At 55.2% G+C, this 10,631-nt stretch overlaps 2 protein-coding genes across 2 annotated transcripts in view; one reads left to right on the top strand and one right to left on the bottom strand.

The window, feature by feature from the left end:
- RRAS (related RAS viral (r-ras) oncogene homolog) overlaps nucleotides 1-1,817 on the bottom strand; it is a 6,879-nt gene extending 5,062 nt beyond the window's left edge. Inside the window, exon 1 of the mRNA XM_011946518.1 lies at nucleotides 1,766-1,817. Coding sequence (XP_011801908.1) covers nucleotides 1,766-1,817 — 52 coding nt within the window. The remainder of the gene's footprint in view (nucleotides 1-1,765) is intronic.
- A 225-nt stretch (nucleotides 1,818-2,042) lies between these two features.
- SCAF1 (SR-related CTD-associated factor 1) overlaps nucleotides 2,043-10,631 on the top strand; it is a 16,183-nt gene continuing 7,594 nt past the window's right edge. Inside the window, 8 exon segments of the mRNA XM_011946516.1 lie at nucleotides 2,043-2,123; nucleotides 4,863-4,976; nucleotides 5,196-5,253; nucleotides 5,948-6,042; nucleotides 6,362-6,462; nucleotides 6,551-6,666; nucleotides 10,491-10,553; nucleotides 10,556-10,627. Of these exon segments, the coding sequence (XP_011801906.1) occupies nucleotides 4,869-4,976; nucleotides 5,196-5,253; nucleotides 5,948-6,042; nucleotides 6,362-6,462; nucleotides 6,551-6,666; nucleotides 10,491-10,553; nucleotides 10,556-10,627 (613 nt within the window). The 5' untranslated portion in view covers nucleotides 2,043-2,123; nucleotides 4,863-4,868.

The raw sequence follows: 10,631 nt of genomic DNA, 5'->3' as shown, positions 1-10,631 counted from the left end.
GCTGCTGCTGCGTTCGCTACCGCCGGCGGGGGAGCCGGGCGGGACCCGGGGGGGGCGGGCTACGCTAATGAGGCTACTGCATAATCATGAGCTCTGGCGAGGAAGGCTCGCGTCTCGGCACACTTAAGGAGGGGGACGGGCCAAAGAAAGGGAGGAGCTATGTTAATAAGGGAAAGGGAACGGGATTCGCTGCGAAGGGGAATTCCGAATGAGGCGGGGCTATGCTAATGAGAGACCTGTGCTCGCCCTGAGCGGCGCCACGCGCTCTCAGCGGGAGGGCGGTCTGTGGGCGTGGCTATGCTAATATAAACTTATTCTTTCAGCAGACGGGGCGGGAAGCTCGTCAGGGGAGGGGATATGCAAATAAGGACCCCTGCGACACTGCTGCTTGGGGCATGGTCTCTGAGGCCTTAGTATGGTAGGCGGGGCTCGTCGACTCGCGCGCGCGGCCGTATATAGGGCGCTCCGAAGCAGCAGCAGGTTTTGAGGAGAAGCTCCACCTCCCTCCTGGGATCCTAGCCAAGCTTTCGACCCGGGCGTCTGGGTTAGAGTCTAGAGTCTCCGCCTGCTAAGGGACCCAGGCTTCCGGTTCCCGCTGTCCCAGCCAAGCGGAAGACAGACTGGGAGGAGAGTGGGGCCCTAGAGGGGGACAGCGGGGTAACGGGGCAGGGAGGGGCCGTGAGATCACTGCATTCCTAATCCATGAGCCAGCTCGCCCAAGTTGGGATGCCTGGGTCATGAAGAGCCTGGGGCCAGGATTTCTGGGTCTTGAAGGAGGAGGAAGCCGAGGGCCCAGACTCCTGGGTCCCTAGGAGAAAATGGGCTGGAGATGTGGACTCCTGGGTCCTGGGGAGGAGGATGTCACGGAGGAAGGCGTCTGGGGTCCTTAGTTCGGTAAAGGAGGGAGCCGGGGACCTGGACTCTTAGGTCCAGGGGTTAGAGAGGCTGGGGACCCAGGATTCTGGGTCTGAGTGAGGCCACTGGGTTGGGGGGACCCGAATTCGTATGTGAGAGCTTGAGACCAGGACGAGTCTGGGAGACCTACTCTTGGGTCTGAGGAAGGAAGAATCAGACTCCTGAGTCCAAAGGAAGAGGGAAATAGGAGTCTGGACTCTGCTCTGAGTGAGAGGATTGGGAATTCAGACTTCTCTGTACTGAATGAGGCGGCTCTGGGGTCAGGCTTCTAGGTTCTAAGGTTCTAAGTTTATTTTTATTTATTTATTTTTGAGCAGAGTTTCCTTCTTGTAGCCCATGCTGGAGTGCAGTGGCGCAATCTCGGCTCATTGCAACCTCCGCCTCCCGGGTTCAAGCGATTCTCCTACCTCAGGCTCCCGAGTAGCTGGGATTACAGGCGTTAGCCACCACGCCCGGCTAATTTTTGTATTTTTAGTAGAGACTGGGTTTCACCGTGTTGGTCAGGCTGGTCTTGAACTCCTGACCTCAGGTTATCCGCCTGCCTCGGCCTCCCAAAGTGCTGGGATACAGGCCGCGCCCGGCCTATTTTTATTTTTTAGAGACGGGACCTCCCTATGTTGCCCAGGCTGGCCTCCAACTTCTAGGCTGAAGCGATCCTTCCGCCTCAGTCTCCCGAGTGGGACTACGGTGTGCGCCACTGCATCCCATCTGGTTCTAAATTTAAGGGGACCTAGAGGATCTGGATTCTGAGAGCCCCAGAATGTGGGTAGGACAACATCCAGCAAGTCGTGCTCACTCCGCCGAACTACAATTCCCTTGCATCTATTCTGTTTAGTGCCTTTTACGTCACCTCCTGTTCCGCCACCCTTTCCGCGCGCGCGCAGGGCACTCTGGGGCGTCATCGCGGGCTACCGCGGCCCCGCCCACTTCACCTCTCACCCCACTAGCTGTCCCCGCGCGACAGAGGCGGTGCGCAGACTACGCCTCCCGGCGTGCATCGCGCGGACCCCGCCCCATGTGTCCCATTGGCTTCTGGGAAACCGAGTCCGGTTGCGTTTCCGCCGGCCTTCACGGCGCCGAGCTCGGTACTTGAAATCCCGGCAAGCTCGGCGGCGCTTTAGCTCCGCCTCTCTCCTCCTTTGCTGACGAACCCCGCCCCAGCCTGCCCCGCCCCGCGCCGGGGCCGGAGCCGCAGCCCGAGCGGCGGGGTAAGATGGCGGCGGCGGTCCGGGCCGCGGGGCTCGGGCCTATTGGGGTGGGCGGGGCGGAGTTGGGTCGCTAGTTGTCCCGGGGTCCTCCCCGCAAGCCACGGGTCCTGGAGGGCTTCATGGGGTGGTCTCGGGCCCGGGAGCTGCGGCGAAACCTGGCGCCGAGAGGGGGGCCTTCTCAGGGCCCTGGGACGCATCCGTGGGTTCCTGGGGGCGTCAGTGGGGCTTCTCCGAGAGGACCGGGGGCGTCCCTGGGCCTAGACCGAGCCTAAGGCCTGCCCTCCATCATATAGCTGGCCTGGATCGTGTCTGTAGACACTGTAGATTGTCTTTATGGGCTGACCGGGGACTAGGGTCTGGTTAGAGGGTTCTGGGGCCATCTTGAGATCTTGAGATATATCCCAGGGGTGAAGGAGGGTCTGCAAGACCTGAGGAGTATCTTCAGAGCCATCTAGAGCGCTTGGGGTATGTCTGTTAGGGCTGGAAAGAGTCTACCTGGGCTGGCCTGAGGATGCAACTGGTCTGCATAGGTCTGGGGCCATTTATCAGGCCTAGAATAACTGCCAAGGGCTAGCAAGTCTTAGAGCCCCCTAGGGGGTTGGGATATGCCCACCAGGGGAGGGCGTCAAATATTGAGATGTACTGAGGGTCTGAGGTCTCCAGGGTATGGGTAGTGTCTAATAATGGGTGACAGGAGGCTGGGGGCAGTTAGAAGGACCTGGAACCATCTAGATGGCTTGAATGTGACTGCAGGAATGCAGTTTTTATGCCTGGAGCAAATTCGAATGCCTTTCGGGTCGGATCAGCTTGTGGTGAATAATACAGAAAGAGAATGAGGAAATTTTGCCCAGCTTAGATATACTTGCCCTTCAGAAAGTGATTCAAATGAAAAATGTTTTAAAATTCTGCATTACCCTGGGGGTTATTGAGAGAGTTAGAATTAATCTACTTTAGGCTGGAAGAGACAGTGCTTTTCCAACCATGTTGACCGTGATCTGCATTAAGATACATTTTTTCATTAAGACCTAGTACAGACAGTCATAATGTATTTGACATTATATAACATAATGTGTTAACATTAACTCACCTTCCACAAATTGACATTTCCACTTACTACTTGCGATGTGCTGCGAAGAACTATTTTGTTCTATTTACTTTTTATAACAAGCTATTTGTGAAGCACTAAACTGGTATATGACCCTGTTGGGGAAACCACTGATCCAGACAGGACCTAGCAGTATCTGTAGAGCATTCTTCTGTCCAAAAGATCTAAGTGGGGTAGCTGAGGGTGTGTCTGCAAAGCCTGGTGCTGTCTAAATGAGCAAGCAAGCATCTTTGTATACTGCAGAGGGTTTGGGGATCCCTGAGCCTATAGTCAGCAGATGTTGATTAAGCTTCTCATATGTGACAGTCACTGTTCTAGGTAGCATGTGCTTCCCCGGGAGGTGCTGGAGAACAGTCCCAGGGCCAGGAACTGCCCACGGGGCTGAGCATATTGAGTGTTGGTAAAAGAGGCTGGGATGTAATAGACTATCAGGGTTGGGTGTGTCTTAGGAAGTTAGGAATTAGGTGGACCTGGGAGGCTGAATGTAGAGGCTTGGCATGGTTTGAAAATCTATATGGGATGCAGAACAGGACCAGGGTCTTGTCTTTGCAGGAAAGCTGTGGGGGAAGCAGGGAGGCAGATGTAGGGGAAACCTGAGCTTTAAGGGCTAATGGTGTCATTCCTGTTCATCCGTATTGAGCACTTGAGGTACTCTAACTGTGTGGCAGAAGTCAGGCTTTCAATATTCACAGCCATTGTCTGAGATAGATACTCCTGTTTCGTGCATTTACAATTAAGCATACTGAGTTGTGGGTTAGGGATTTTGAAGCTTTCTAGGAATTTTGAGATTGGATATTGTCTTACGAGTAGCAGATTTGACAGTCGTGGGGAAGCTTACAGCTGAAATATTCATACTTTTCTGAAGCCCTAATCAAGACATCCACCGTTTAATGGATGATCTGTCAACTGCCTGACTGGGGAATCGTATCAAAGAATTTCCATGACATTGCAAAGGCTTTGGGCAGATGGCAATAAGTAAATGCCTCCTATAAAGTTTCCCTTCAGCATGCCTTTCTGAAGTTTAGCGTTTTCATTTTAAAAATGGCATACTGGTTTTGCAGATCACTCAGTGAAGTTTCCAACTTAGGTATATAAATAAAATTTGGGGGTTTTCCTCACCATCGAGGACAGTTGATGCTCTAGGAAGCTGTGTGGTGTTTGAGGCATGGCGTTGAATATTGCCCAGCACATTGGCCTTGGGAAAGGTGGGTTTATAGGACTGTGGAACACACTCTGAAATCACGGTGCAGCACACACAGAACACCTCGGTGTTGGCTTTGCCTCTTAGGAGGCCAGGGAACGAGGTCTTGAAGTTTGGATACGTTGTTGGGAAAGCCACGGGAATTGAGGAGTGAAATGTTAAAAGTGGAGGCCGGGGAGGCCTCCCTTTGACATAAGAGGCACCTGAAACCCAGAAAAAAGGAAGAGAATTGCTCCTAGTCCCTGGGGTGTCTATGCTGGGCCCAGCGCCCACCCAAGCACAGGGTGGAGCGGGATGAGGTGGAGGAGAGGAGGGGTGCCAAAGGGGATGCTGAGGGAGATAGTGTGGGGCCCTTGAGGTCTTCATGTCTATCCTCTACTTCCGTCCTTTCTCCCGGGACCTCCACTCCAAACTGTCACCCCTGGACCCCCAGGTGACCATGGAGGAAGAAGATGAGTCTCGAGGGAAGACAGAGGAGTCGGGCGAGGATCGGGGCGATGGTCCGCCAGACAGAGACCCCACGCTTTCTCCTTCTGCCTTTATCCTGGTGAGGCTGCTGGGCTCCTGGCACTGAGGGATGGAGGAGCTGGGCATCCACACTCCAGGGGCCTGACTCCAGGGCCCAAGGCAGGGGCACTGGACTCCTGGCTCCCATGAAGCACTTGATTCTGGCTGTCAGTGTCTGGGATGTCTGTCTCCCAAGGGGCAGAGGTTGCAAAGCATCTGCCTGGGTCCTCTGACGCTTGGTTCTTCCCCCCTTCCCCAGCGAGCCATCCAGCAGGCTGTGGGAAGCTCCCTGCAGGGGGACCTGCCCAATGATAAAGGTATGGCGGCTTCCGGTTCCTTTCAGCCCCGCCCTCTCTCGGCGCTCTTTATCCTAATGTCATTGATACAAGCTTTTCTGAAGCCACCTGGGTGCCACCCTTGTGCTGGCCCGGGGAGCCAAAAATGGGCAGATACCCTGTGGCTGCCTTGGAAGGGCCTAATGTGCAGTGGAAGGGAGACAGGCACAGTGCTGGGAGAGGGCAGGAGGCCCACCTCAGCTAGCATGGTGGGAGACGGGTCAGGGCACCTTCCCAGAGCGGGGACAGGTGAACGGGCTCTCTAAGGACCTATGAGTCTAAGGACCTAGGATTAGAGGGAAGCCTGATGGGCTGCAGCAGGCCCACAGCACAGGTGCAGCGGCGAGGAGCTGTGCTGGGGTTCCTTGGGGCTGGCATGCAGGAAGGTGTGAGTGGGGTTGGGGGAGGCAGGAGACGTCTGTGGGGACTGCATCCCAGCAAGGCCTGAATGCCAGGTTGAGGTGTCTGAGGGCAGACAGGAGGACAAATGGCTGAGCATCAGAGCCTCAGAAGTGGGTGCTGGGAAGTCCTCCTGGGAGGCAGAGCGTGGAGGCCTGGAGAGCAGGCGGGAGGCTGGTTCCGCTGTCAGGAACTAGATCAAGCTCCTCTTTCCTCTACCCCACAAGTCTCGGAGCGAGTCCCCTGTGTCCAATACTCCATACAAATCTCTCACCAGATGGCTCTCGGTGTCATGGCCTTCGATGGCGGCGCTGCCGGAGTCCGCGGTCAGAGCCCCGTTCCCAGGAATCAGGGGGGACTGACACAGCTACTGTGAGTAAGAAGAGGGGACTGGGGGCCTGACTCACGGGTATTGGAGGAAGGGATGGGTGCCTGAGTCCGAGGGAATGGGGTTTGAGGACCTGGACTTCTGGCTCTGCGATGCTGACCAGGGGCAATGTTGGAGAGTCTGGGGGCCTGATCTGGGCCTGAGCTTTGAGTGCTGATGGCTGTCAAGCTACAGGAATTAGATCCTCAGTTTTCTTGGGGATCTTAGATGTCTGGGTTCCTGAGAGGTTAGGGAGTTGGGAAGTAGGATTTGCCAGTCTTCATGTGGCCAGGGACAGCATAGAGCCTCTCTGGCTTCTTCCAGGTGTTGGACATGGCCGCGGACAGCTTCCTTGCCGGGCTGGTGAGTGTCCTGGATCCCCCGGATACCTGGGTTCCCAGCCGCCTGGACCTGCGGCCTGGCGAGTGAGTAGCTGGGCAGCTGGAGTGGGAGAGGCCTCGGTGTGAGAGCCAGAAGCACCCCTAAGGCTCACCCACCCCTTCCGCCTTGCAGAAGTGAGGACATGCTGGAGCTGGTGGCTGAGGTCCGGATCGGGGACAGAGATCCCATTCCTCTGCCTGTGCCCAGCCTGCTGCCCCGTCTCAGGGCCTGGAGGACAGGCAAAACGGGTATGTGGGGCCAGGGTGGAGCTGGGCAGGTGGCCTTGGAGTTGTGTGGGGATCGGCTGTTTTTGGTAGTGATGGTGGTGGTGATTGTGTCATTAGACAGAACCTTTCCCTTCCCTTTGTATTAGATGTGATCAAGGCTGTAGGTGCATACAGATGTACATAAAGGAAAAACCGATGCGCTGGGGCTGTGTGGGAGCGGTCAGCACGTGTGACACTTGATTTCGGCACACTAAGCGTTAGTGTCACTGCACTGGGACTTCATCTCCCCAGGAGAGGGACTCTTCGAGTTGCTATATTCAGAGAAGCAGACAGCCTGAAAAATGGCAGGCACTTGCCCAAGGACGCACAGCCAGATGCTCCATGGGGTGCCTGGGCCTTGAGCCCTGGTGTGTCTATGAGTCTGAAGCCCAAGTTTTTGATTTCTGAGATGTGCGCTGCCCAAGGAGGAATCTTCTCTTCCAACCCTACACACAGTGGTAACCCTGTGAGCAGTTTAGACCAAACTTGAACGCACAGCTCAGTTGCAAGGAGGACTTGTTACTATGTACATCACTGGGCCCACTCCCAGGGGTTCTGATTCTGCAGGTCTGGAGCGGGACCTGGGAATTTTCATTTTAAACAATGCATGCTGCTGAGCCCTGGACTCCGTTGAGAACTCTAGGTTTAGGCCTGCCTTCTGCGTGAACATATGTATTTGGAGGAGGAGGTGGAGGGAGAGGAGAGGAAGGTGCAGTTAGCTATGGGCACCAGCTGTGAGCCGTGAGCACTGGTTCTGTGGTAGAGCAGGCACACCACTCTGCGCCAGGTCATGTTTACCTTGTTTCGCTCTGTTGCCAAGACTGGAGTGCAGTGGCGTAACCTCAGCCCACTGCAACCTCTGCTTCCTGAGTACAAGCGATTCTCCTGCCTCAGCCTCCTGAGTAGCTGGGACTACAGGTGTGTGCCACCACACCCAGCGAATTTTCCTATTTTTTTTTTTTTTTTTTTTTGAGACGGAGTCTTGCTCTGTCGCCCAGGCTGGAGTGCAGTGGCCGGATCTCAGCTCACTGCAAGCTCCGCCTCCCGGGTTCACGCCATTCTTCTGCCTCAGCCTCCCGAGTAGCTGGGACTACAGGCGCCTGCCTCGTCGCCCGGCTAGTTTTTTGTATTTTTAGTAGAGACGGGGTTTCACCGTATTAGCCAGGATGGTCTCGATCTCCTGACCTCGTGATCCGCCCGTCTCGGCCTCCCAAAGTGCTGGGATTACAGGCTTGAGCCACCGCGCCCGGCCTAATTTTCCTATTTTTAATAGAGATGGGGTTTTACTATGCTGGCCAGAATGGTCTCAAACTTCTATCCTCCAAGTGATCCACCCGCCTCGGCCTCCCAAAGTGCTGGGATTACAGGCTTGAGCCACCGCACCCGGCCTAATTTTCCTATTTTTAATAGAGATGGGGTTTTACTATGCTGGCCAGGATGGTCTTGATCTCTTGACCTCAAGTGCTCTGCCTGCCTCAGCCTCCAAAGTGCTGGGATTGCGAGCATGAGCCACCGTGCCTGCCACCTCCCCTCCTTTTTTTTTTTATTAATAGCTGGAAATGATTTATGCATTAAGTACAGAGACATGGTACCTAGGACTCATGACATTCTCAGGGGCCCACAATTTCTTTAAAATCAGAAGCTGTAGATCTAGGCGCGGTGGCTCACGCCTGTAATCCCAGCACTTTGGGAGGAGGCCAACGCGAGCAGATCATGAGGTGAAGAGATTGAGACCATCCTGGCCAACATGGTGAAACCCCGTCTCCCCTAAAAATACAAAAATCAGCTGGGCGTGGTGGCACTTGCCTCTAGTCCCAGCTACTCGGGAGGCTGAGGCAGGAGAATCGCTTGAACTCAGGAGATGGAGGTTGCAGTGAGCCGAGATCATGCCGCTGCACTCCAGCCTGGGTGACAGAGCAAGACTTCGTCTCAGAAAAGAATCAGAAGCTGTAGGGGATAAGTAAACAAATGGGCAGGGCAGCGTTCCCCTAAAACTTGATATAGGAAAACAGGTGGTATGCTGGATTTGGCCCCTGGGCCTTAAAAGTGATAAAGGTGTATCCGGAAGCTAATAGTAGTTGTTTTCAGGGGGAGTGTGAGGTTATGTTTTATTTGTTTATTCTAGGTAGTTTTAAAAAGAAAAGAAAGTTCACCCATAATCCTATCCCATACAGAAATGGATCTCGTGTGTTTGCATTGCGCTCTGGTCTGTGGAGCATTTTATGCTTAAGGTGCTAGGAATAGCGATGAGGCTAGGAAAAGCTGAGGCTCAGACTGTCCTCACCCGGCAGCAGGTGCAGCCTGGCTCTTTCTGCGCACTCATCCGTCCCTCCGCACATCCTGGGAAGTACGTGCTGTCCTCATCGCCTCTGCTTCATCTTCCCCGAAGCCCTTGGCAGCTGAGGGACTGTACACTCCACTCATTGATAATCTTTTTTTGTTTGTGAGAGAGAGTTTTGCTCTTGTTGCCCGGGCTGGAGTGCAGTGGTGCGATCTTGGCTCACTGCAACCTCTGCCTCCCAGGTTCAATTCTCCTGCCTCAGCCTCTCGAGTAGTTGGGATTACAGGCATGTGCCACCACACCTGGCTAATTTGGTATTTTTCGTAGAAACAGGGTTTCATGTTTGTCAGGCTGGTCTCAAACTGCCAACCTCAGGTGATCTGTCTGCCTCGGCCTCCCAAAGTGCTAGGATTACAGGCATGAGCCACTCCACCTGGCCATAAAGGGTGTTGGATGAATGAAGAAATCCCCGTTTTATAGATGAGGAAACTGAGGTGGACACATCAATCCACTTGCCTGTGGTCATGTGGCTGGTGAGGGCCAGCCTCTGGATCAAGGGGTGGCTCTGGTGCTGCCCTCTTGACCCCTTTCCTTCCCTGGCGCTGTCCTCACACCACTCTGCTGGCATCCTTGCTGTGGTGTGGCCTCTGTCAGTCATCTCCATCCTGTGGCTGTGGCATCGCGACTGTAGTACTTAGCACAGTGCAGCGGGCTCTTTGGGGGCGAACGAGGTGACATATGAAGCACCATGCCTGGTTTGGAGGAAGAGGCAAACCTTTGTCATTGCCACCGACACTGGTCAGTGGTGTCACTGAGTCCTGAGCAGATGTAATTCCTTGGGTGGGGACTCAGCACAGAGTGAAGAGCTTGGGGTGAAGACCAGCCTTGCTGTGCTCCCCAGCTCTGCCATTTCCTGGCTCTGCACTGGAATCTCACCCTGTCAGCCTCCCATTCTTCCCTCCACCAAACAGGAGAAACTCCCACGAGAGGCAGCTGGCGCAGCAGGCCGGAGCTTGTTTTTGTCTTGGAGGGGGACTTAGGTTTGAATCCCAGCTCTGCCCCTGCAGCCTGTTTTCCTGTTTTGTCTTCGCCCAGGCTGGAGTGCGGTGGTTGTGGTCAGAGCTCACTGCAGCCTCCACCGGGGATCAGTCACCAGCACTGGTCAAGGTAGTTCCTAGTTTCAGGGCCAGGGTACATTGCCCAGGGCCAGGCCAGTGCTGTCACAGGATGTGGGAGTGCAAGTTCGGGGCCACACTGACTGAGTTTACACCCTGACTGCTGCGTCCTCTCTGTGTGCCCTTGGGGAGGATACTGCAGCCCTCTGCCTCAGTTTCCTCCAGTGACCTTTGGGTTAAGAACCGTGGTGTGCAGTTGTCAGGTGCATCCTACGGCTGGCTCCTGTGAAGCAGCTGGGGCTTCCTGGGCAGGACCTGGTGGCCCAGCAAGTGTCCACGGCTGGGCCAGCAAGAGGCACCAGAAGGGAGGTGAAGGCCCTGACCGCTTCTCTCTCCCTGTTCCTTTGCAGTTTCTCCACAGTCGGAGTCCTCTCGGCCTGCCTGTGCCCGTCACCTCACCTTGGGCACGGGAGACGGGGGCCCTGCCCCACCCCCTGCCCCCTCCTCTGCATCCTCCTCCCCTTCCCCTTCTCCCTCATCTTCCTCCCCTT

Source organism: Colobus angolensis, unplaced genomic scaffold (assembly GCF_000951035.1).
Source record: "Colobus angolensis palliatus isolate OR3802 unplaced genomic scaffold, Cang.pa_1.0 Scaffold25, whole genome shotgun sequence".
NCBI classification, from domain to species: Eukaryota; Metazoa; Chordata; class Mammalia; order Primates; family Cercopithecidae; genus Colobus; species Colobus angolensis.
The sequence above is the reverse complement of the archived record's forward strand: the minus strand, read 5'-3'. Positions and strand labels throughout refer to the sequence as shown.